The sequence below is a fragment of the Phoca vitulina genome, unplaced genomic scaffold (genome assembly GCF_004348235.1).
Source record: "Phoca vitulina isolate PV1807 unplaced genomic scaffold, GSC_HSeal_1.0 scaffold5, whole genome shotgun sequence".
NCBI classification, from domain to species: domain Eukaryota; kingdom Metazoa; phylum Chordata; class Mammalia; order Carnivora; family Phocidae; genus Phoca; species Phoca vitulina.
This window is the reverse complement of record NW_022589708.1, coordinates 69,929,111-69,956,068: the sequence shown is the minus strand read 5'-3', so window position 1 is coordinate 69,956,068 and position 26,958 is coordinate 69,929,111. Positions and strand designations below refer to the sequence as shown.

The following is a 26,958-nucleotide window of genomic DNA, read 5'->3' as shown; positions in this document are numbered from 1 at the left end:
TTTAGAAATGACACCATAAGATGAACTTTATTTTAAAGCTCATAAAAGGCTTCACAATATCAGTTACAAACAGAATCAACATTTCTTCCAATTTACACCTTCACATGACAATGTACTGTATGACAGGAGATATAGTTGAAAGTTTTTGTTCTGCATGCTGCTAACACATTTCACTAGCTTTTGCTTTACTCGTTGATTTTTAATATCAAAGCAAAAAGTCATATTCTATTGGACAGAATTAATATTAGAAAGCCCTTATGAAATCAGACTTAGTTTTGTTTATAAACATCCACACCCACACACATGCTGAAATGGAGAGCAAAATGCAAGAAAACTACCTTGGCAGGAGCAAATGCTTCAAGATTTTAATCACAGCCCTCTTGAACAAGCAGTACAGTTTGTTTTCTTTTCTCCAAAAGACAAAAGTCAGTTTCATCCTCAGTGATGCAAATAGTAATACTGCACAGAAGCTTAGTATGAATTCACAATTCCACAGGAATCTGAAAGTTACCAAGGCAATTTTCCCTTTTAGGATCATAAAGACTACAGACTTAAGCTTTTTTCTCTTTCCATATAATACACAAAATTTCTAAACATCCTTAAAAAAGAAAATATAAATAGTCTCAGTATGTTATGTAGAATCACATACTATGGCAAAAATATTTTATTCATTGAAGGACTATGCCAACGTAATGTTATCTAGTCCAAGTCCATATTAATGGAACTCTTCTCGTTTGGGTAACATTCTCCATTCTGATGTGGAGGCTCAGCACCAAAATTTTCTTTGCCTTCTAAATCTTCTTCCTTTTTATCAATATTTGGGCCATTTGGAGTTCTTTCCAGCTTGGGTGATTCAATTTTTGGCTTGGGTTGTGTTACGACAGGTTCACAAGTGTTATTCAACTCCTAAGCAAGGGAAACAAAACTGGTAATCAGGTTAACTCTGATCCACCCAGTCATTTTCAATTACTTTCCTAACACACCACCTGAACTGTTTATTTTCCTATCAACTCCAATTACACATATCTCGAGGAATTCAATTTCCTCATTACACTTGCCCAAAACTATGACTTGAAGCCTAATCAAAAAAGAGCAGTGAATATTCTTCTATGATGAGTCAGGAACTTGCAAAGTCCTCACATCTTATTACCTCATTTAATCCTCACAATATTAAAGGTAGAAATTATGATCCCCACCTAGGAAAGAGGAAAGATGGTTCAGAGAAGATGGTTAACTAAACCTCAAGATCAGGAAAACTAGGGAGCAAAGAACTGGGATTCAAGATTATAGCCCCCTGACTTCAAAGGCTCACAATTCTCGGGCACCTGGGTGACTCGGTTGGTTGAGCTTCCAGTTCTTGCCTTCTTTGGCTCAGGTCACGATCTCAGGGTCCTGGGACTGACCCCCACATCGGACTCCGCACCTTGGAGTCTGCTTGGGATGCTCTCTCCCCCTCTTCTTCTGCCCCCCCCCACATGCTCTCTCTCCAAAATAAATAAATAAAATCTTAAAAAAAAAAAAAAGCTCACGATTCTTTAACCTTCATTTTGTTTCAACATTCTTCCAGATGGAAAACATTCTTTGGTTTTCGTCTCAACTTTCTTCAAAGCCTCACACACTCAGCAAGGCCTTCCTTGATCAAATACCAATCTGGGTCCTTCTCCAGTGCCCAGAATCCCCTAATCCTTTTGACTACTTTATTTTTGCCCGCAGCACCTGACCCCATCTGATACACTTCCTCTCCTCCTCGTTTGCTGTCAAGCCTTCCTCGAGCCAGCAGGTGACTACCACAGGGGCAGTGACTTTGTACACTCAGAGTTTAACCTGAGAACCATGGCTGCCACATGGTAGGGACTCAACAAATGTATTTGTTGAACTGAATGAATAATGAATAAATGGAAATTTAAGAGAAACATATAAGGTCTTCTGTATCTTGTAGTATCAATAATGAACTAAGAAATCTGGCCTCAATCAGGATGAGGTAGAAGATTGATCAAAGAAAGAGCTATGTTTAAGGTTCACAGGATTAAGCTATGTTTAAGGTTCACAGGATTGCAACTTGAGTCCCTAAGCAGCAAACATCAGACAATAATACTTACCTTTATTTTTGCTTTAATTTCCTGAGCACGTACAACTGGATCTTGATCAAGACTCTTTTTAGCCTGAGCATTCATGATATTATTCATCCACTCCATCACTTCATTAACAGACTTCTCAACCTTTTTCATCTCAGACTCATCAATATGATTATATTTCTCATCCTGAATGGAAAAAGGCATGGTCATTCTATAGACTTAAGTAAGTGTTTAACAGTGGGGCACCTGGGTGGCTCAGTCAGTGAAGCATCTGCCTTCGGCTCAGGTCATGATCTCAGGGTCCTGGGATCGAGCCCCGCATCGGGTTCCCTGCTCAGTGGGGAACCTGCTTCTCCCTTTCCCCCTGCCCTACCCCCGCTCATGCTCGCTCTCAAATAGTCTTTAAAAAAAAAAAAAAAAAAAGTATTTAACAGTAACCTCTAACCTGCCCGAATTTTCCATGAAGTTCAAATCTATCTGTGGTCTCAAATACCAAAAATAAATTTCTCATTTAAGAAGATGTGTTCACAGTGAAGGTTCCTCAACTTAGTATCAGCTTATTAAAATCTAGGGTAACTTCCTCGCAACACACAAACAGACTTACGTTATTTCTGAAGTCTGCAGCTATCTTGGCATAGTGCTGCAGTCCCTGTCCCAGTTCTTCAAACATTTTTGGTCGTTCCTCAGCTTCTTGAAACCGAACTTTAACTGGAGTGCCAATTTTCTAAAACAAGATATAATAAATTAACATTTGTCTAACTGCATTTCGAAAGTTTGTAGTCTAAAACACATGTACCACTTTCTAGGGGGAGAGAAGGACCTACCATTAATTCTTCCAACTTGTCAACATATGCTTGTTTAGCTTGGTCCTCTCCTTCTTCATAGAGCCAGTTTTCGGTCTCCGTGAGCAGTCTCAAAAAATTTTGGTGATCCTGTATATGAAACATGAGAAACTGTATCAGGGGCAATTTTACTTTAAAAGTTTTCACAACAAAACAGAGTCATCCTCAGAAGTGTTAAACACTAAGTCACCAATCTTATTTCTACTAGGAAGGCACTCTGATTAGCTGGATTCTCTTTACTGTAAAGTATCAAGGAACAATGAACACTAGTAGATTTTATATGAGAGATGAACAGTAATTCTTTGGCTTCTCTTTTACATGTGGACACGTGAGAAGTTTTGGTAAACTGCTTACTGCCGTAACAATAATGTATTTCAGAAGTCCAGTTTTGAACAATCTATACACTGAAATGGGGTTATGGAAGAGCAATTATCTTCCCACTCTCCAAAGCAATTAGGTCTTGATGAAGTAACTTCCTATTCACCCCCACAACTATCAAAGGGAAATAGACAAGTTGACAATTCAATCACTGAACCTGAAAAAAAGCCATTCTGAACCAATTCCCATAATGTATTTCTACTCTAGCCTTAGGAGGTCTACCCTCCTTAGGTCATCTCTCCTTCAGAATCCCAACCATAAGAAATCCAGGACATGTCAGGGCAGAGCCAAAAACTAATGTATATTACAAGGTAGTCCAGGGATCTTAGAACTAAAATAGACCCCTAAGTTTAAATTCTTTTAACTTCAGAATTAATCCCGAAACCATCCCAGATTTGTATCTAGCCAATTGTTTTCTAAGCCCCATTTTCACAGTTGTGCTTCTGGGATTTACTCAGAGCCACACTGACTTTGAGAGCTTAGAAAAGGGCTAAGGGGAATAATGTGCCCGATAAACTTTGGAATGACTGGATGAACAAATCTTAGAGGATAAAACAACAATGACCATGAGGAACCAAGGGAACCAGACTCATAACAAAAAAACCAGAAACAAAAATAAAAGGTCTGAGGTCTTTAAAACCAAGGATTTTCTCTTATTTATCTTTCTAGCCCCCATACCTTTAGTGTCATAGACTCTAAATAAATGTTTGATAGGTTCTTTCTTCTGGATGGTAAAAACTAAAAAGTCACTGGGACAAGTTAGAATAAAACTGCACATTACTAATGAGCCTATTTCTAGGACTCTGTTTATATAATTCCTATTTCAAGTTTTCTGTTTTCTTTCTTTTTTTTTAAGATTTTATTTATTTATTTGACAGAGAGAGACAGCGAGAGAGGGAACACAAGCAGGGGGAGTGGGAGAGGGAGAAGCAGGCTTCCCACCGAGCAGGGAGCCCGATACGGGGCTCGATCCCAGGACCCCGGGATCACGACCTGAGCCGAAGGCAGACGCTTAACGACTGAGCCACCCAGGCGCCCCTCAAGTTTTCTGTTTTCAAAAAGCTCGTTACATAATCTAGTAGAGACTTAAATGTCAAATTTGATATGAAACACTTTATGAGATTATCTGAATAAAAACAGAGCTCTACACATACCTGCTCACATATAAATTTTTCATATGGTCCACACAGCTTGTCCCTGAATTCATACACATATTCCTCCACTGCATTTTTAGCATCGTTTCTTTCCTTTTCCAATTTATCCTGCATTATCATCTTACCCTGTCAGAGAACAGAAAAGATTAATTTCAGCCTTGGTCTTCTATTACCTGTAACTAAATGTTAACTAGACTCTAGTGCTAAAATCAACAATTACACACACACACACACACAAAAATTAGTGTTAACAGTTCTAATTTATATGTCATAAAGCTTATAACAAATCTTACAAAGTTCTTCATTTACTAAAATACACATAGTGGGTTGTGATTTTTTTTTAATTATATAATAAATTACACGCTTTCGCATCTCAGGTTTAATACCAAGAAGGAAAAAACCCAATTCACTATACTTTTCTTTTTAGGTAGTTATATGGTTGTCTCATATTGGGATTAATATTGCCCAATATATAATCGTCATAGGACGCTGCAACCGTATTTGAGATCAAGGGCTTTAAGTAAATTTACTTATCCACTTACTTATGAAATATTAATGAGATATAATTTATTATTAAATTTCAAAACACAATGTTGCCATCTCAATAAAACAAAACAATAAAACCTAATCTCAAATTTTTTCACATATTCTAGACTACAAAGAAGCACAATGTATTTTAACAGAAATATTTAGTGTTGCCTGAGACACCAACTGTATTGTGCCCTGTGCTAGGACATAGTGGCATTCAATTTCTTCCAAGACCTTGGGCAATCAATTATATACCAAGCAGAATGATCTAGGGTATAGATCTCGTTCATAAGGATGCAAAAATGTAAACAAAACTTGTTAAAAAAAATTAAACTGAAGATTCATCCTAGTCCTAAAAACTGTATAAAACGTAGGATATGGGAAAGAAGTATAGTTATTTCTCTATCAGAAGTATGGATAACAGGGCCAACCAACTAAATACATTCCAGGATGGAAAATAATTACCTGAAGTACTTACCTCTGTCTCAATATACATGTTAAGAAGGTCTTTCCCTAATTGCCAGACCAAGTTGGCTTCAATAGGCAGCTCAACATTCACCACCTTTATTTTGGGCTTTTTGGCTTCTGGAGGCTGGTCAACTTTCTTTTCATTTGCCTTAGGAAGGGGTAAAAAAGAAATGGAAAAATTCCTAAATAATTCTTGAAAACAACAACAAAATCTCCCTACCATACTTACTAAAAATAAAATCCCTAAAATCCTAAATTGGAGGAGTGAAGATCATCTAATTCCCACCCACTCATTTTAAACGGGGCTGCAATTACAACTTGAACATGTCATATTCTCTCTCAAGAATTCACCAGGATATTTTTCTCTTTGCATGTTAAACTTAAATTCAATCTTTCCTGCTAAAACTCTTCTTCATAGGTCTTTAATTTTTAAGCCCTGTAAGCAATGTCTAGGACTCCAAAAAAAGTCAAAACTAGTATTAAATTACCACATCTTTAAATAACAGTCTAGAATCTGACAGTAACTAAAATACACTGTGACCCATGCTAAACACATTAGGATCACCTTCTATTCCTCCTCTATACTTGAGTCCCTCTAGCCCACTATTATACCTGCTTCAGTTACCATGAGCACTACACTGGTGAGTGCCTTTTAAAGTTTCCTATTGAATTTGGGGATTATGTATATACACACATACGTACATGTATGTACATATGCAGATAAATATCCTTATTCCTACTATCTGCCTTTGAGTCATACCCCTTTTCAAAGCAAACATAAGGTAGAAAGAGACAAAAGAACCTTAAAATAGAAAATGAAATGACGCAGCAAACGCTAACAGTTTACTGCAGGTTTTTCAAAATATGTAAATACAGGGCTAAAGAAGTAAGTATCTCCTATGGCCTTTAATTTTCCAAGACTTTTCTATGTATTTCCATTTCTACAGGTTCCTACTAGCTGAGATGACAAAGAACACAATTTAGGAAACTCAGCTGTAGAACAGATTAGAAAATAACCAAGGGAATAAAACATATACCCTGGCTGGCTGGGATGGCCAAATAGGAAGGACTAGCCCATCGGTACAATGGGCACCGCCACTGGATAATTCTGGGAAGTTAAAAGGTTGTTAGAATTCCAGGCACTTCATAGAAGAAACTGGGACTTGAAAAAGGTTCAGTGGCTTGCCTAAAATGACAAAGCCAGAGATGGGACTAGAACTCATGTTTCTCAGACTTCTAGTTCAGTATTCCTCAAAGTCAGATGTCTCAGAAGTGTAGCCAGCTGTCTCACCAGCAAGGATCTAGTCAATCAGCCTGCAGTCCCCATGTCTTCTTCACTCTAGCACACACGAGAACCCCCCATTATACTGTGCATGCTCTGGGGGCACAGACCACAAGGAAAATGAATTAGAGGACACTCACACCTCGCAAAACACAGGAATACAACAGATATTTGGGAAACAAATCGATGACAGTACACGTGTGACAGTTAAAGTCAGAGTAAGACTCTGACAGTACCACATTAAACCAACTACTGACTAAACCGATATATCACAAAATGGCACTCGACAAGGGATGGATGAAGAACCCTGCAAAGGGGTGTGTGAGAATGTTCCAAAGGGCCTGACGCTAGCGGGCCCACCTACAACGAAGAACATGAGATGGTGCTCAGTGTCATGTTCCAGACAGGCACTGAGACTAACAGCACAAGCCCATTAATACTCAACACTAAGTGAGGGGAGGGGTGGGACATTAAGGAGCTGTTGTCGCAAAGAAAGCCATGCTGCTCCACCATCATCACCACAGAACTCTTTTAAGAGGAGAAAAAGGCAGCTTTCAGAGTCAGGAACTAAAGCTCATATTAGGATCCCCACAGGACTGGAAACTTTTACCACCAAGTGGAAAATGTATTTTGGCCAAAGAACAATTCTGCAATTCATCTAAAGGTAAGAAAAAACCAAACCACTAATGAAAGGTTAATAACTTACATGCAATCTGTACAAAGAGTGAAGTTCTGAAAAGCACAGAATGATCTACAGTAACAATGTAAACTTCCCAATATCTATCTGACCATGAATTTTAAAGGTTTGATTAGAAGCTGTCATTTTTCAAGGGACAAAGCACAAATATTTAATTAAGCTTGCAATACATACTGCGGAAGCATGGCAAAGAAAAATGACTTTGAAGTACAATCTGATTATTAGCAGACCATCATAATTAATTTAATTTTGACAGGTGATTTGAGAGGAGAAAAAGGTTTACTAAACTCCTATAGCCCGTGTATTTATCATCAGACTAATTCAAGTGAAAACTCATCCCACAGCCCTGGGAATGTATCTATTTCTGCCCTCACGTTAGCAGATACCTCGGGCACTAGAGAAGACAAGAAATGCCATGCATTTGCCTCTTGTTGCTTGGAGTGGCAGTTAATCAAGAGAAGCTTTTAGGTCTAAAGCAGAATATTCAATTCTCTTAGTTGAGCTTGAGTACCTCTAATTTTAATTGAAAAACACAAACAACTAAAAGAAAAACCCTATACAGAATAAGATAACTTGGTGCTTGCTCTTGAAACTGCAGATTTAATGATATCATTAATGATCACATGTTGCAACATTGTCTAAAGGAATGAACTAGAAGAGTCACTCACTTTGTCAGCATCTGGGATTTTGTTTTCTTCTGAGGTAAGTTCAGGTGAAGGGGGAGACTGTGAGGTTTGTTGACCATCAGTTTGTACCTGGGGCTGTGTTCCAGCTTCACTGTTGTCTTGCTGGATATTTTTCTGAAATGAAAGCCCAGGCACAAAGGATGTAGAAAGCAGGTGTACTTATATAAATTTAAAAGGTTATAGGGCACCAAAGACCGTACACTCCATTTTTGAAATCTTAATAGGTGGGGGAGAAAAGATACTGGATAAAAGCAAAATAAACACAAAATATTTGAAAACTCCTTACAAATCTTAAACCTGTAAGAAATTCTTTGAATGAGAGCAGTTAATACTGTTAAATAACCAAGCAGTAGGCATTTTGATTGATGTGATGACAGTCAAGAACTCTCCTTTAAGAAACTTTGATCTAGCCTTGTACAGCTATTAACTCTCAAAAGCACAAGAAATAGGTTTACTCCAGGCCTCTCTCCCAGAAACAAGATTCCAAAACTTAAATTCACCAGCAGCCATCAGCATCTCAACATATCACCATTTCAATGACCTGAACAGTTGCATAAAAAAGCCAACTATCAGTCAGTCGTTCAGGGATTCATCATTTCAGCTTACAGATACCCAAGACTCCTTCTGTCCCCACCTTCTTTTTGTGATCCAGCTATTTCCACCTCAGAAGATGTCAGGATAAAGAATATATGCTACATGTTAGTAGACCTCTCCATTCCCGATAAATCAGTGCTTGCACTAGTCATTTCCCATCTTTGGGAGAAGCCTGAAACATTCTAATTTAACTACTTTCTGTCCACCCTGAAGTCTCTCAAATTTTTCTTTCAGAGCTTCAAGATTCTAAGGCAGACATGGAAGTATTCAGAAACAAGGCACTCATGATGTAAACAGATCCAAAAGGTACTAAAAGATTGATAAAACAGGCATTAGAATAATGGTGTCCGTAGCCAAATGGAAAAGTATACGGCACTGGTCATTTAACGCACTATTTTGAAATTTTTAAAAATGATAACAAAGCTAAGGCTCAGATATTAATGTTCCTTAAATGTTCTAGGAATAACAGTGGTAACAGTTGTCTGACCACAGGATACCACACTTTCTCACATCTTGACTAAAACACTGTTCACTTGCCTCTTCATTTAAGCTATTTCTGATTATTATCCAGAAGTAAACTCCAATAGCTAATCTATTTTAAAGTTTCTTAAAATTCTTCTGCACTCATGCTAATTGGAAGAACATGAACAGTAACAACTTTCTTTCTATACTCCATGCAGATACTTCTTTTCCTTCCCTCCCATAATATAACAAATCATGTAAATAAAAGCAAGTTAAGTCCTGAAATACCAAAGCCAATTTTGCAGTAATTTAAGAATCAGCTTTAATATTTGGTGTATGTTCCAAATTAATATTTTTAAGTCTTTTTCTTTTTTTCTTAATCATCAGTCAAAACTGCCTTCTCAATATGTGGTCAATGCCTTTAAAAAAAACCAATTTATTATTTTGTAATAAGTTATTACACTCTTATTATTTTGTAATGTGCCAGTTCAAATTAACTGTATAGAATTTAAGCATAATTTTATCACCAAATTCTGGGCCATATGTTATCATCACCTAGCAACTGCTATCATCATTCCCCAAAACTCTAAATAAAATTAAGAAAAACATATCTGAACCCTTCCCTACTCTTTTCCTATAGAGTTAACTATATATTCCAACTCAAAGGCTTATTATTCACACACTTACATCAGTGTCCGAGTTTTCTGCTGGTCTCTGATTTGGACAGTCCATGTCTGCTTCAACAGAAGACCCTTCATTCTCCTCAGCGGGGATTTTCTCCACCATAGATGCTGTAGAGATGGTGAAAATGCCATGCGTATTGACTCGCACTTTGACTTTCACTCTAGATTTTTCTCCATCTTTCTGCGCAGAAACATTCTGAACTATGAAACGGCCTAGAACAAAAAGAAATTGGCAATTTTTGAAGTGAATCTAAATGTCTGTAAAGAAGACAAAAACCAAGAAATATAGCTTCACAGTATTGCTATTCCCAAATCTTCCCATTTTCTCTACTAACTGAATTAAGACATATACTATTAACATAAAATAAACTTAGTTGTAGGGTATTACTTCAATACTTGGAATTAGTCTTAATATGCTGTAAAACCTTCAAAGGCAAGGCACTCTTGTGATTGTTTTTATTTAACACAGATACTGTAAGATAAGATGACAAGAAGTCCCTGCCTCCTCTTACCCTATTTCTCCAGATGGGTAAGCACAAACTAGACATGAAAATCTGTTAGCAAGTATAAGGCAGAGATCTCAAATGATACCAAGAACCGGATGCATTTTAATCCTACAGGGTCTTTAGGGAATACTTTTTCTGACTGAATAATCAAAACATTTTCCTAGGTCTTAAATAGGAGAGGTTTTGATAAAAGCTGTTACCAAAGCCTAAAATTATTATGCAAAATACAGCAGTTCCAGAGCATTACTGAGTAGGAGTTAAGAGTATGGACTCTGACCCAGTCTCTGGGCTTGAATACTGGCCATGTAACCTACTGCAAGTTGTTTCAGCTATCTATGTTTCTGTGGACCGAGTTGGTGTTTACAATGAGCATGTAAAACTGCAGTACCAAGTGCTATGTGTTAGCTATATTATCTCCACTAACAGCCTTCTTATTCCAGAGGCCACTGAACCAAAATTAAGTATTCTGAATCTAGTATGTGTAAAGCACTATATGGGATTTGACATTTTTATATTTAAGGTGCTGTTTACACAAACACAGAAAGTTACAGATTTAATTACCAGGTCAGTGAAAGATGTTGGAGTAGACGTTCAATTATTATCAAATCACTTGGAGCTCAGGAAATGATTACTGTAAGACCCATTTAAAGAAACAGCATTTACTGTGGGGTATCCGAGATGAGTTAGAGGACAGAGAGAGATGTAAGATCGTTCTTTAAGTATGTGTGAGCTTTTCAGTTTTGGTGATAACATATTGATTTGGTGTCATACTAAAAAGCTTCGATTTTATCCTTTGCACGATGGGGAATTAACGCATAGAATCCAACCTATTAAAATTTCTCTCTATTCAACAATTTCTCAAGCTAATTTCCTAGCAATAAATTCGTAAAAACGGTTTAAAAACAAAACAAAAAAAACAACAAAAAACCTCTTCTGTGCCGAACATTTTTAGTCTTAAGTGGTAAGAAAGAAAACACAACTGGTCAGGTTAGACTTCTTCAAACAACTTCGTTATGAAAAGGTATGGGGCAACAGTGAGTGCTGAACAGATCTTGCAATATTGGCAAACTTTACCCTCAGCCTGGGAAAGACACACGGCCACTCAGGAAGAGATCTGTAGCTCTCCCATAAATTTCCAGTTAGTAAGAGTCAAAACAGATGGATAGTGCCAAACCTCTCAAGGAAAAATGTACCAAAAAAGATGTACTTTTAAAAGAGATTACAATGTATGGTGATTAACATAATAAAATAAAATAAAGAGAGAGAGAGATTACAATAGAAAGGTACATTTGAGAAGCTACTGCGATGGTTTCTGAGCCAGGTTTTAAATTAGAAGTAACATTCCATCTAGAAGAAAGGTTAATATTAAAAACAGGTGGTAATCCTTTAAGTAGAGACTGTATCAGAAGAGAAAAAAGACTGACATGTTCCTAAACACAGATACGTGGACGTAACAGCAGCACTAAGCAAGTCGTTCCATCTTTATAGGCCAACTTATTCATCAATAAAAGGAAGAGATTTCTTCATCACCATTATTGTAAATTGACAATGTCTTTACATGGAATTATGTTCTACTCAACGTCACTGAGAAGACAAATTTTTACTTCGGTACACTAAGTCTTTAAAAGCGTAAACACACAAAATTAATTGCTTACCTATTTTTGCTTCTGGATATGGAACTCCTTGAGGATCCGAATAGAAAGCTTCTAGCTCAAAAGGTCCCCTTCTCAAGAAAGTGAGAACTTTGGAGAAAGGAGCCGCATGGTTTCGACTAAATACTTCATGGACCCTAGAGGAAAGGAAAAGGCATTCAGTATTCCAAGCACTTAAGCTTACTATGCTACACAAAATGCAATAAATGCTCTGAAATCTCCATCAATTCTATCTCACCATTTATTAACACCAAAATGAGAGAAATATTTCGAAAGGTTTGATTGTTCAAAGATCCCAATTAGATTAATCAGACCCTCAAATGTAAAAGTCATTTGTTAATTTTTTCATCTTTATATTAAAATAATTATCTGAATAAAGTTATCTTCTGCTACATACCCTTCAGTATCTTCTGAATCATGGTTCCACACCAGAGATATTGGAAAAGGAACTGCATCTGTGATGGAAAATTCTCTAACTTTAAATGCCGGGGAAAGAATTGCACACTTCAAAAGAAAAAAAGAAAGGATTATCATAAGATCATGAATAACTGCACTCACCTTTTAATATAAAACTCAATTCAAATTGGATGGTAAGTTTAAATTCAAAATCAAAATTGCTTATAGTATACATCTTAAGTATAGAGGATTTAACAACTAAATACTATGCCAATCACTAAATATAGACTGATAATACAATGAATCTTAGGATAACAATTGTTGACTAGTAACAAGTTTCACAGGAGCTTAGGAAAAAAAACACCGGCCTTGCCAGAAATGCCCTGATAGCAATTTCAATTACAAGCTGTATCACTTCTGAATCTGTGTATATATCCACACACAGCTCTGTCCACATCACCTTTCAAATGTCTAAGAAACTGAAAAAGGATAAAACCCAAAATGTTCCTATTTTCAGGTAGTTTTATGAAGGAAGCAGTGGTAAATCCAAATTTTAGGTGGAAAACACCCACCCCAACAGGTGGATGTGGACTAGTCACATAAAATTGACTAAATACACGACTAAACTAAAGGTCAATCTCTGATTAGCATAGGATCCTTCAAAAGAGAGGCCAAAATAAGCTCTACCTCTAATGAAATGATCAACTTCCAATGTTTTGGGGAATTAGAGACTCAGTTAAGGAGGTACACTCCATTATCAAGGAAAAAGCAAAACTAAAAACCCCATGATGCATCATGTGGGTACAATGGATTATCAGCAATAATGAGCACATATTCTTCCATTTTAGAGTATTAAGTATAGTCCAGGGCGCCTGGGTGGCTCAGTTGGTTAAGCGACTGCTTTCGGCTCAGGTCATGATCCCGGAGTCCTGGGATCGAGTCCCACATCAGGCTCCCCCAGCTCTATGGGGAGACTGCTTCTCCCTCTCCCTCTGCCTGCCACTCCCCGTCTGCTTGTGCTCTCTCTCTGTTAAATAAATAAAATCTTAAAAAAAAAAAAGGTATTAAGTATAGTCCTTCTAAAAATCTTTGTGTACAGAAACTCTTGCTATTTTGTATTAAAAATAATTGTGCTAACTAGATTAAAATTTTAGCCTAGTGATGGGTATTAAAGAGGGCACGTTCTGCATGGAGCACTGGGTGTTATATGCAAACAATGAATCATGGAACACTACATCAAAAACTAATGATGTAATGTATGGTGACTAACAGAACATTAAAAAAAAAAAAATTAAGCATAGATACCCTGAATTTTCAGTTAAAACTACTTGGTGACTATAATATTATCCTAAATATAAAGATTAATTCTCTTATCAATAACTTCTAGTTTTGGTGCTTTCGCTTTGCCAAACTTAAGCCTCTGAGTGGCCTTCTTACTTGATAAGCAAGTTACAATCCATTTGGAGGAGGAAGAAGAGCTATTTTCTAAAACCACTTGTTAACTAATACTGTCAGCCCTGCGAATTTTCCCCCGAATCATTTCCTCATTACACCACACTGCCGTTCTAATTCCCCTCTATGTGCTTTGGAACTACCAATTCGTGCTTCACTGTTGTGTTTCCTGTGTCCCCTCAGAATCATGCCTGCTCCTGATCTGCAGTTTAAAAACATCAGCTGCAAATTTCCTTTCATCAAAAATTTCCTGGATGCTCCAGATCTGAAGATCCTTGTTTCCCCACAGCCTTCTGGCTGTGTTTGCAAGTGAACTCCCTTGTGATAGCTAATTAGACACAGGGCTTTGCTTACTATATAACCCCACCGCAATGAAATACGGCTGAAATGGTTTAAGCAATGAGCACCAAGAGAAAGAAGGGCTGAGCAAACAGTACCTGTAGTGCACATCCTCTAGCTACTGCTTCATCCGCATTGAGGGTTGTGCTGATATCCTTTCCAAAGAATCTGGCAATTTTTTCTTTCACGGCTGGAATTCGCGTAGTGCCTCCAACTATCTCCACAGCACTCACATCTTCCACTTTGAGCTGAGTTTGTTCCATCAGAGAGTGTAGGGGATCTTCTACCTTTTGCAGGAGGTCAGCACAGAGTTCTTCAAATTGTGCCCTTGGCAAGCAAGAGGAACACTATAAATCTCTAGAAACATTATCTTAAAGCTGATATCCTGCCTGTTTTTTTTTTTTTAATAATATTACCCCAGTGAATTTCTTTTTCCTTCAACAACCTCTATTCCACATGGGCCAAGTTTAACTGTAATCTGTAACTTTTAAAAAATATATAAATATACAAAACAGGTGCAGAAAAGAAATGGGGGAAAAATTAGTTCTACTGGTATTACTGGGGGGAAAAAATCACTTTTAAATTAAGATTGCCGTTTTAGGGGCGCCTGGGTGGCTCAGTCGTTAAGTGTCTGCCTTTGGCTCAGGTCATGATCCCAGGATCCTGGGATCGAGCCCCGCATCGGGCTCCCTGCTCCGCGGGAGGCCTGCTTCTCCTTCTCCCACTCCTCCTGCTTGTGTTCCCTCTCTCGCTGTGTCTCTCTCTGTCAAATAAACAAAATCTTTAAAAAAAAAAAAAAGACTGCTCTTTTCTTCCTAAAAGTTTTTTTGTGAAACCATTATTCAATTACTGGCCTAGAAAGACTAAGAGATGATAAATACCAAAAAGACTCCATCATGAGGGCACTTAGCAAAGATCTTTTTAAAACACTTCTTTGCATGGGACACCTGGGTGGCTCAGTTGGTTAAGCATCCAACTCTTGATTTTGGCTCAGGTCATGATCTCAGGATTGTGGGATCAAGCCCCACATCGGGCTCCCTGCAGGGCATGGAGCCTGCTGAAGATTCTCTCTCCCCCTCTGCCCCTACCCCCACTCTAAAATAAATAAAAAACAACCTCTTTGCAGAAGTGATCCTAGTTTCTAATGGTGTGAACAGTCCTAGTGTATAGCATATAATCCTGAAATGTGGGCCAAGACTCTCAACACCACCGCTAGACTGACATCTGGGTTATAGTTTCATCAGCAAGAAATTTCTTCTATTTAATCCAGCAGAATTCAGGACGCACCTGTTCATCTTTCCCGAAACATCTCTGTCATTCATAAAGCACTCGATATTCAGTGGTAGGTCTGTGCTGTTAGAGCTCATTAGTTTTTTCAATTTTTCACACTCTTGATACAGACGAAGAAGGGCTCGTATTTTGGATTTTGCATCCAACTTGTACTTAGTTTTAAATTCTGCACAAAAATATTCCACTAACTTTTCATCAAAGTTTTTTCCTCCTAAGAAAGGATCAAAGGCTGTTCCCAGTACCTAATTTAGTTAAAACAAATAATCTGGTTATTTTCAATCATATTTTTCACTAAAACCTTAAATACTGCTACTCAAACAACTAAAGACATCAAGACTTCTACTTAAATTACTACACGAAATCCAAGTTAAGAGAAATGTTACTACCAAAGCCAAATGAAATGCTAAATTTCTGATTTACTTTTAATGATTACATAGAAGATAATCTTAAAAAGCTGCTCTTTCTTAAGCAAGACTACTTACGAGTATGCTAAGATAATTACATCATCATTATGGAGAGCAACCTTGGGAATAATTCCTTATTAATATTACCCAAAACTCTTCATTGCCAAGAAGCAAAGCTGCTTAAAGTAATGACAAATACAACACAATTAATATGTTTTGGTCATTGAGTTCCAATTTATGACTTTACCTTCAATTTTCCCTTGTTAAAGGCACAGGCAGACACTTGAAAAGCTGAGTGTCCCATATCAACAAAAACCACAATCCGAGGTTTCTCATCCAGGCCTGGAAGATCCTGCTTATAAATTCCATAATTCAAAGCCACTACAAAAAAATAATTGTTTTAATTCTTTGGTTCACATTTTCTTAGGAATTTCATCATTACCAAAATAATTATACATGCAGGAAATTTGACTATACTTCAAACACTTAAAGGTGAACACATTCCTTTTATACCTGGACTTTGAACTAATTTTCATGGCATCAATAACTTCTTCCCTTTCTGATTTTAGAACAATGCTCTATCACTTTTCAATGTATGAAGAGATGTGACAGAGAAAATGTACAAGGTGCGAATACAATGAAATGTAACCACAAACAGTAGCAGGCTCATCACACAATACTTACATTTGAACCACAACCTGCCAGGAGACTGCTTATCCAAAAAAATTAAGAATTTAATATACAACTACAGCAACTGCAGTTCCTACCAATTTCTTTCTAGGCCCAAGGCAAATAACTGATCTACCTTAAAGAGACTGTTAGCTTTTTCTGAACTTTGAAACCACTGTATTTCGAAATACATATACCCTAAGAACACATCTTTATCGATACTTTAGGAGTTTTAAAACATGTATTAGATTTGGAAGACATATATATATCAGATATAAAACACGTGTATATTAGATATACACTGGAAAAAAGTCTTACTTGCTTTGTCTGAATACACTAAATTGTAACTGACCTTTGTTCACCTGTAATCATAAAAAACCAGTAAAGGTTCTAGGGGGAAGGAAGAGTGATTGCTTTGTTTACACTATACCTGTACCTACACAATGCCTGGCAAATGATACAGTTTAAGTCAATGTTTGATAGAAGATGAATGATCAGTGACTAACTGCATATATTCAGGAAATGTAGAAGGGAAAAACTTGTAATCAATGCTTATAGTCAGGGCAGTTGTGAAACCCCAAATCTTAAGGTTTGGGGAAAACTTAACTATTAAAACTACGTAAGGAAATAGAAAACTAAATCCAACATACGTAACTCAAAAGATTAAAATATATATATAAAAGAATTTCTTAATGAAAACAGAATCATAAACCTGACAAAGTGCCAATTTCTCATTAGACATAAGCATCTGAAAAGTCAGAATTCTTTAATTTCAAATCTAACCCATACTTTTTACTAGGCTCTGTTTCTACAAGTACATGAAAAAGTGTTCGGTTATCATACCTGATGTGGCTTAACTCTAGCTCTGATAGTATATTCACTGCTACATAAAAATAGCTTTTTTTCCTTACCAGCTGTCATGTCATTCATAAGTCGCAGGCAGTTTAGGCCAACTATTTGTGCAGCATCTAATACAGATCGCCTCTCAGCATCTGTGAAGAAAGAGGGGACCTACCAACAAGAAAGGAAAGAATTTTAACTTGTCTAGAATACACACATACAAATTCCTCACAACCACTTATAATGAATTAACAACAGTTCAACTAAATAGGTGCCTAGTGAAGTCATAAACATAAATAGAACTTTAGACTTAATGTCTAGCAAGTTCCTTAACTTTAAGAATAACTACTTTAAAAAAAATTGCCCCAAAATTGTAATCTTTACTGTAACCAAATTTTATTTTATTTATTTATTTATTTATTTATTTACTTACTTACTTACTTGTTTTTATTCATAAGAGTCAGAGAGAGAGAAAGAGAGAGAGAGAGGCAGAGGCAGAGGAAGAGGGAGAAGCAGGCTCCCCGCCTAGCAGGGAGCCCGATGCGGGACTCGATCCCAGGACCCCGGGATCATGACCTGAGCTGAAGGCAGACGCTTAACCATCTGAGCCACCCAGGCGCCCTACTGTAACCAAATTTTAATCCAAAATAAAAATCAGGAGTATTCACTAAGATATACTGACAATTTCTTCTATCTAACAGAAAGCTTTAAGCATATGAAATACCATTTCTAAGCCAGTCTTAAATTTCTGACAGCTGGAGATCACAATGTTAAGTCAACATTTAATGTTAAATATAATTGCACTACAGATAAATACTTGAGGAACTTGAAGATAATATGGAGCTAATTCTGGCAGATGCCACTGCCCTATAGTTTTGCTATTCATTGCATTTAAGCATTAACAGGTGATGGGGGACCTTCTAATTCTGTAGACCTGTTAAGATTTCAAAAACATTTTGAGGCAAAGCCTGTTGATATTCTTAAAAGAAAGAAAAGCAAAAACAGCTCAAGGGATGGGATGAAGTTTCTTATGGTGCTGACTTGTGCTTCCAGCTAGGTTAATTCTTTTGATCGCTTTCTAGGACATCACTTTAACTAGGACACTCTTCAGGAAGAGCATCTAACAATACAGCCATAGAATCACTTAACTAGAAAGTACCGAAGAGAAAACAGTACAGCGGCTTTCATTTTTTCCCCAAAGTATTTGTAGCTGCTTCAGAAAGAGAGGCAAGAGCAAAAGTGGGTCTCTCTGATCACCTTTCAAATCAGGAACACTGCTTTCATCAGTTTTCTATATTGTTTATTTAAAAAAAAAAAAAAAAAAGGAAGAACCACTGACTTGTAACTTAATTCTTTAATTTTATCAGATATTAATTTTTTTTTCCAAGAGACAGCCAGATACTCTTTCAGAACACCTTCTGTCTTGCAAGGGCAATAGGAGAAATTTTAAGCCTCTGCCTCTATTCTTTCATATCCTAGGACACACTGCCATAAAAGCACCTGAATGGTCTGGGCAGGCCACGCTGCCCATGGTTATAATGCAAAGACCATGAATGATGCAGGAAGTCCATCACAGACTGTCTTGGTCCAGGGCATAACCACAGATGATCAAAGAGAGACCCTAGACATTTGGGAGAGAATGTCCCGCTGCCTTTTTGGTGTCCAAATAAAAGATGACTTTTGTCCATTTCAAATATTCCTTGATAACCTACCAACTGTCCATAAAAATCTTAAGTTTTGGGGCACCTGGGTGGCTTAGTCAGTTAAGCATCTGCCTTTGGCTCAGGTCATGATCCCAGGGTCCTGGGATCGAGTCCCGCATCGGGCTCCCTGCTCAGCAGGGAGTCTGCTTCTCCCTTTCCCTCTGCCTCTCTCCCCACTTGTGCTCTCCATCTCTGTCTCTCAAGTAAATAAATAAAATCTTAAAATATCTTAGGTTTTGTCACTACTGGGAGGTGACATTGTAAAACTTCTAAATGAACTGGTTCTCAACTGATAGGAGAATTCTGAAAACTTCCCATTAAGTATACAAACTGTCTAACAGTATGTTAACTGCCTTAGAACATCCCCCCATTCAACCAGTCAGTCTCTTTTTCCAAGGAGCCCCACAGGAGATTCTGATTTGCACCTATAGTCAAGAACCTCTGCAACTTCTGGCTAAAAATACCACTCAAACATACTCTGAAATGCTCCCGAACACTATGCTAATGTAGTCCAGTAGGATTTTGATCTCTAGTAATAGAACAGCTTTCACACATTTAATACTTAAGAGTAGCAAAAAAGGCAAATTAAAATAAAACACACTGCCTTGCTGAATTCTACTTACTGAAATAACACAATCTGTTACTGGTTTCTTGAGGTTGTTTTCAGCAGTTTCCTTTAACTTAGTCAACAGCATGGCTGTTATCTGCTCCACGCTAAAGAGATGTTCTTCATCCATGTACATTACCTATATTGAGGAAAGAAAATGTTTTAAACATTGTAGTACTTAAAGCTACATGCTAATACTAACTTCCAAATATTATTACATATTCTCTTCCAGAAAACCTTTATTGTTACAGCTGTTAGAAAAGAAGAAAGGAAAGAGAAGAAAAAAAAAGAAGAAAGAACTTTTCTTTAGAGATGAAGAGAAGGAAAAAAGCTAAGGCAGATTTTTCCTCTACCTAAAGTACTAGTCAAAACATTATAGAAAGTAGTAAATTTCCACTCTAACTGAAGAGATGAATCACTGTGACAAATATTATTTGGTGTAGATCCTAAGACAGGAACGTTTCTGCTAGTTTAAAAACAGATTTCTGGTTGTATTACACTATTGCTCTCCAAACAACTGCAACTGGGCTGTCATGGCTTTTGTTTGATAAAACAAGACAACTGAGGTTTTTTCAACCACCCCTAAGGAAACCTATATTTCAATAATTATAAGGCAGTTATGAGACACAATTTAAGTTATAGCAGTATATATCATTTGAATAATTTTCAGACATTAAAACATACTTACAGTTTACAAGAACTTGACCAAAAAAAAAGATCTCATCTAATTAAGAACTTTAAATTAAATGTTTATTAGGAGTTAAGGGTTGTTTTTTTTTTTTTCTGTAGGTGAATTCCATTTCCTACTAAGGACTCTAAGATTGCTCAGTTATATTACCTTTATTCCAACTCCACCATTTTTCATTGGAACCAAATCATAACTTAAGTTTTCCTTCTCCTTTTGAATGAAGGGGTCACTGAATGCTCGGCCATGAAACCTTTTGAAGTTAGACACTGTATTGTTTGCATGAGTGATTTGCTGCAAAAGAAATCAGAAAATTTTTTTTCCTAATTGGAACATCTATCAGCTATTACAATTTTATAGAAAGTCAATTGTACAACTCAAACCATTAAGAACATAAACAACTTTCTCTGCAACCCTGGGAAATGCCAGAAGGTAGGCAGTGAGAGGGAACAGAAGGCAATACTGTCAGCACAGACTTTTAAAAAGATTTCAAAATCTGCAAGATAAAATCAAAGATGGTGAAACTATCACTAAAGCCCTGAACAAACCAAGAACTGCATCCCTTTATTTCATTCCTTTTTCCCCCCCACTGAACTTGTAAGTTTTATACCCAATGAATAAATGAATAAGGAGATCTAGAAGCACTACAGGGCAAATTACATTTAAAAAAAAAAAGTGGTTACAGTCTAATAAATTGCTAAGTGGTCAGAATAAACATTTTGTGCCACAAAATACATGGATTGGGACAATAATGGAATGTTAATTATCTATACCAAAAAGCAGAAGAGGCGAGGATAATTCAAGAAGTTTCTAAGTGACTTAATGCTTTCAACTGCATATTTTTGATGATTAGGCTCTGGATTGAAAAGTCCCACACTCCACAGTATGTTTCACTCACAGAAGTCAGCAGTGGGAACTTTATTTAAAATACAGAAATAATTCAAAGACTAAAAACTGAGACTTCTAAAATAATGAAAATCCCAAAACAGTTAACTATTTACTGTTTTCTCTGGTCCACTTCTTTTAAAGGGAGGACTACAAGTTGGCAGTACTAATTTTTCAAACAACACAGAATTGAAGCATGTTTATATACTAAAATTCCCTGTGATTCTGAAACTGACTTGAGGTAGATCTAGTAACCTATAGGCTAGATCTGAGCCTCTATTGACTCTCTTCATATAATTACAAAAAATGCAACAGAATTTTATGTCTGGAATTATCAATATTCTAAATGGCCATATTCAGGAAGATAGTTACTTCACTAATGTGTTTCTTTCCTTTTGAGTATATTATTTTGAGTGTACATAGCTATTTTTCTCTTTTTTTTCTTCTTTTATCTTGTATCTCTTCCAACTAGCCTTATTATAGCCTTCCAGGGTTTAGAATTTTGTTTCTGTTTCAGCAATACTATTTTCTGTATTTAAAAGAACTTTTTCAGTCTCTCTTTAAAAGCCTCTCAGAAGAGATTTCATATTTCATGTTCTTTTACTTTATTTTTTCCTCCCCAAACCTAAGGGCTCACCAGTTACAACGTGGGGCCCACGTGGGAGGGGCATACATAAATTTTCTAGTCACATTAAGTAACAGGCGAAATTAATTTCAGTAACTTATTTTAAAGCCTAATAGATCCAAAATACTGTCATTTCAACATGTACTCAATATAAAATATTAAGGAGATACTTTATTTCCTTTTAAGACTTCAAAATCTCATGTGTATTTCATACTTACTTCACATTTGTACATTTCAAGTGTACCTAATGGCTACCCTAATAAGACAGCACAGGTCTATATAGAAAGTTCTCCCAGTCTTACCTTAATTATTAAATAATCTGAAAATGCTTTTAAATACAGAACTTCTAGAAGGAATCTTTAACTCTTAAATGCGTATCATAAGAAATTACACATGAAAGAACTTCAAGTGTCTTATTTATAATTTTTAAAAATTAGATAAATTAAAAGGTAGCAAAATTACTAAAAATTAAGGTTGGCAGATTAGAACACTAAGGTAGATCTTGGGAAAAGAAGAACGGAACAGAAGGAAAAATAGCCATCTAAGGGCTCATAAAGAATACTCGCATTACATTTCTAAAACTCAAAAATATATAGGCTTAGATATTTCATACTCTTGTATGCCCTTGAGATTTTACCTTGAAAATCTCCCCCTTAAAAATGACCAGAATTCTCTTAAAGAACATACCTGATTTTTGGCTGCAACTCCAATTGTTCTGTTTTTTGATCCAAATGATATGACTGATCTAGAAGATATACAAACCGCATGTCTCAAAACTGTTAAAAGGCATAGATGTGGACATCTTTAACTGACAAGAACATATAAATTTCTTACCCATGGGGGGTGGAGGACAGCGTAACTATAGCACAACTTTGGACTCTAAAGCTTTGGTCAGATACTCAGTGGAAGTCTGCTTAATCGCTACTCTGAGAATCCAATCTAGGTGGCCATCTTACCCAAAAAAGTCTGCTCATGGTTCAGGGGGCATTTTCCAATACCTCAAGTACCAGTATAATTCTCCAGATGCCCAATCATTAGGAAGTGCACATGAACTCCGAAAATACTTTGAATAAAAGGTATCATTAACTTGGCCTTATGTACATGATTATCAAAATACATGGTGTAATTCCACTTCTCGGTTAGCAACTCTGTACAGATCTAAGTATCACTGTCATACCCATTGTTGTTCTATATATACACCACTGGCCTCTTTAGGATCAAAGGGTTTATATAAACCCAAACAAGTGGCCCTAAGTTAGGTTTTTGGAGTTTAAAAGCACAAGAGGGGGTCTTATATGGAAAACTCTACTTAATGACGCCAACTAAAAATGACGCAGAGCAACGACCACAGCAGAACAGAGTTGAGAGAAAGGAGTGAGTAATTAGTTACATTAAGTCAGAAGAGATGAAAAATGACTTCTGTGAGACAGCCTTCTCAGCAATAGAAATGGAATGGCAGCACAGAGCAGAGAGAAACTCAAAGTCTTGTCAGGAGGAGGTAAGCAAATTAGGTTTTCAATCAGAGAGCAGGTAGGAGTAATAGTGAGATGAACAAAATGGGAATATGCTGAGGGCATTAAACACCAGGCTAAACCAACTTTAAATTTGTTAGTAAGGAAACACCCTAAATCTAAATTATCTGAGCAGGTGCTAAATAGCATCCTAAAAGCCAGAGAAGTGTTCAAGCAAAGGCTAGCACCTTCCAAAAACAGTGTATCATTCTAGGCTCAGAGTAACTATTCACTTGCAGAACGACTTAACTCATTTTCCACACTGAAATTAATACTGGCCAATGCAAATGAGTCAAACATCTATTTGATCAAAAGACTAAAGGGAATTCCAAGCTGCCCTCTGTTTACCCTTTTTAGAGAAATATCTGTTGTCTTTACTTTCACAGTGGTCAATACAGCCACATACCCATTTTTTCCTACTCTCATCTGAACAGCTTTTCTTCCTTTTATCAGATCAAGGAGAACAAAGATGTAAACTGTACCTAAGCACGAAAGCCTGACATAGTGTCTTTCTTACTACACTCCAATTACAGAGCCCTTTACACAGCTAAAGAACAGACTAAATTTGCAAACACGTAAAATCATGAAATAAATATTCCCAAGGCTACTCGTTGTCAAATATTTGCTTATTTTCTGATTTTCCATTCACTTTAATAAATGGCCATCTGTACTCAAATCGTGACATACACAGTCATTCTACCTTTGGGCCTTAATGTCTCATTCTACGCTTTTTATCTTGGGTTGAAGGCATTTAAAAAATAAATCCCTACATTAATTTTCCCGAGAAGCAATTGTTTTCATTAATGTACAGGCAGGCATGTTTGCATGTATCATCTTCAGAAAATAAGCCCCCCGAAAAAGTTGCTTTAATAAAATGTTACCTTTGCCCACCCCGTGCCGCTGTAGAATATTTAATTCAGTGACAACATTCATCCCCGAGTTCTAGCACAAAACGGTGCAATTCTCATTTTATCTCCTTTATTTAAACTGTGCAAAATTCATAAACTAGAACACGATTTAGGATTCCCCTTGAATGGCGCTCATAAAATGAGCAAAAGAACGTTTACATCTTCACAAATGATCCCAGGCACTAAGGCGGACAGCGTTAGCAACCAAAAGTGCGCACGAAGAGGTATCTATGAAAGGAGGGATTCTGCGGTCGCTAACAACAGACCGCCCGCTCACTGGACAAGCAGCAGCATACAGGCTCTGGAAGCTTCCAGTTCATTTCGAGATTCACAATGCGGAAGAAAAAGCTCAGCAGCCCCGCAACTGCGGTGCGCAAAGATATGCTCCGCGGGAGGGGGACAAGCTGGGGGCGGCACAGGCAGCGAGAAGCCGCGTGGAGAAACGGGGGCGGCCCCGGAAAGAGCGAACTGAGGCCTGCCAAGAAAAGGAACGAAATCGCGGGTTTGAGCGCAGCTCGCCCCTGAAGCGACCACCCTGGGCCACTCCACTCTAGGACTTCTCTTGGCCCCGTGAATCGCCAAGACCCCCTCCCCTCCCAATCCTGGCAGCAAGCCCCCACCCCTACTCTTGGGCAAGCGTCCTGCCCTACCCGGCCGCCGGTACCCAGACCTTACGGAGGAGCGCACCGCTCCCCACATCGCCTTCCGATCGGCCCGGCGCTCCGCAGCCAGCGCGCAAGCCCCGGGTCCCCACGTTTCCCAGCCCCCGCCGGCTTTCTCTCCTCACTCCACAGTCTCTCCTAGCGCCCCCGCAGGCTCCCACTTACGGGGTGCACCGGTCGCTGAACTCGTTGGCGATGGTCTCGATGCCCCCGGCCCGGGCCACCGCAATGTAGCAGCTCTGCGAGCCCACATCCAGCCCCACCACCGACATGGCCGGCTCGCGATCCGCCTCCGCCTCGGCTCTGGGTCTGGCTCTGCGTCCTCCGGCCGCCCGCCCGCTCCTTCCGCAGCCGCTTCTTGCCCCGGCCGCGCGCGGCTCCCGCGGAGTCCGACCGCTCCTCTGTCACACGGACGGACACACGGACAGTCGGCCTGGCTGGCGCCTCCGGCTTCCTGGGGACAGTGGCAGCTCCCAGACGACTAAGCACGGGGGAAAGCGGCGATCGGTCTCCGCAGGTAGCTCCGCAAGCTCGGGCTGACTGCCTCGATCTGCACCCACAGCTCACCGGCGCGGCGCTGAACTACCGACCCAGAAGGGGAGGTCCCAATTCCTCAGCCTTATGTATCGCACTGATCAGAACTTTCCAGAATCTGCGGCATTTACTCACCGGCGCCTCCACCGGCCCCTCCACGTGCCACTTCCGCTTCCTTCTTCTCGAGCCTTCTCGAAAGATTCTACCCAATGGGTGGCTGGTCCCTCTGGGGACGGCCGCGGTTGCCATAGTGTCAGAAAAGCCGCTCCGGCGCTATTGGCTTAAGCCGGCCAGGCTGACCCACCTAGGTCCCCGCCCGCCGTAGCCACAGGCTCTTTGCTGTCCTAATAAAACGGACAATGAAGAATGGAAAAATGGAAAATCGTAATCTTCACAATTTACTACTGGGTGATGGTATCCGACCCTGAGAGGCTGATCGAGCGGAGACAAACCCCACTTCTTCGGAGACCCTAGACCCCGAGGAGGCCGACCAGCTGTCAACAGAGCACGTCGGGAACCGTAGTCCAGCTGGTTGATGGAGTGCGCCTTGCATGCTGGGATGTGTAGTCCCGGCCGCAGTGCGTGCCGGGACCCCGCTTTGTCTTGGAAGACTCGCGGGGGAGGCTGGGTTCCATCTAGTGCTTTTGCGCGCGTTCCCTAGCAGTGGCGTTTTGTTTTCTGTTTGTTTTGTGTTCTTTTCGATTGTACAGATTACCCCACAACTGAGGAATTATGAAATAGAAGAGGGAATTTCCGTTTAAGCCGCTAATAGGCACAAGGTGTGTGTTAAATGTTCTTGTATTCGTCAGTCGGCAGGATATTCTTTTGTGGAATAAAATGTAAAAGGTTTTTTTTGTTGTTACTGATTTGTTTTTAAGGGGAGCGTTTTTTAGATGTGGCGTAATATGGAAGGCTGTCTGTGGTATCACTTGCTGCTTATTGTTGATGTCTTAAGCGGACCTCGTTCTACCCTGCCACTCCTAGCCATATTAAGTTTTGCTTCTTGGTTTGATCAGAAAACAGCTTTTGTTTCTTTCCCTGAACAGTGATGTTGCTATCAACTTACTTTCAGTAAAGAGACAACTACGAAAAGAAAAAAAGTTGGCACTCTGCTGCTATCATCAGGTCTTTCATACACTTCTGTGTCTTTCAAGTTTTCCTGATACCTTTCTGCTCACTTTCCCTCAGGCACAGAGAAATATAAGCACATTTCAAAGGTGTGTAACTGGATAAGTTAGGAGTGGTGACCCAAAGATAAAAAAATCTGTCTTCTGAAGAGTATGACAACTCTTAGAAGGTTGTATTAGAGACAAGTCTAGGAGGCCAGCTTTTGTTACACGTGAAGTAAATTGTATGTGCTTTATGATCCTTGGCCTGGCATCTAGACGAGCTACTTAACCTTTAAATGCTTCATTTAGTTAACTAAAGGTGATGGTATTCC

The 26,958-nt window shown here is 38.5% G+C and overlaps 1 protein-coding gene across 2 annotated transcripts; it reads right to left on the bottom strand.

Moving 5' to 3' along the window:
• HSPH1 (heat shock protein family H (Hsp110) member 1) lies at positions 1–25,641 on the bottom strand. 2 transcript variants are annotated; one of them, XM_032403244.1, is made up of 18 exons: positions 25,149–25,641; positions 22,590–22,647; positions 20,546–20,686; positions 19,724–19,846; positions 17,469–17,568; positions 16,136–16,269; positions 15,482–15,726; positions 14,293–14,521; positions 12,405–12,511; positions 12,011–12,144; positions 9,854–10,062; positions 8,093–8,224; positions 5,456–5,593; positions 4,450–4,575; positions 2,900–3,007; positions 2,680–2,799; positions 2,100–2,261; positions 1–906 (listed from the first exon to the last, which is right to left on the bottom strand). In XM_032403244.1, exons 1-18 carry the CDS (start codon positions 25,253–25,255, stop codon positions 700–702), a joined length of 2,580 nt encoding a protein of 859 aa, XP_032259135.1. In that variant the 5' UTR covers positions 25,256–25,641; the 3' UTR covers positions 1–699. The 2 variants fall into 2 exon arrangements, with proteins under 2 accessions (XP_032259135.1, XP_032259136.1); XM_032403245.1 differs by lacking the exon at positions 8,093–8,224 and having other exon boundaries at positions 25,149–25,295.
• Between the last annotated feature and the right edge of the window lie 1,317 nt (positions 25,642–26,958).

Excerpts from the sequence above, each read along its gene's own strand:
- HSPH1 (XM_032403244.1), bottom strand. The coding sequence starts at position 25,255 with ATGTCGGTGGTGGGGCTGGATGTGGGCTCGCAGAGCTGCTACATTGCG. Across the intron at positions 10,063-12,010 it reads ATATCCAGAAGCAAAAATAG|GCCGTTTCATAGTTCAGAAT; the intron begins GTAAGCAATTAA and ends TTTTTGTTCTAG. Across the intron at positions 3,008-4,449 it reads AAAAATTTATATGTGAGCAG|GATCACCAAAATTTTTTGAG; the intron begins GTATGTGTAGAG and ends TTTCATATACAG.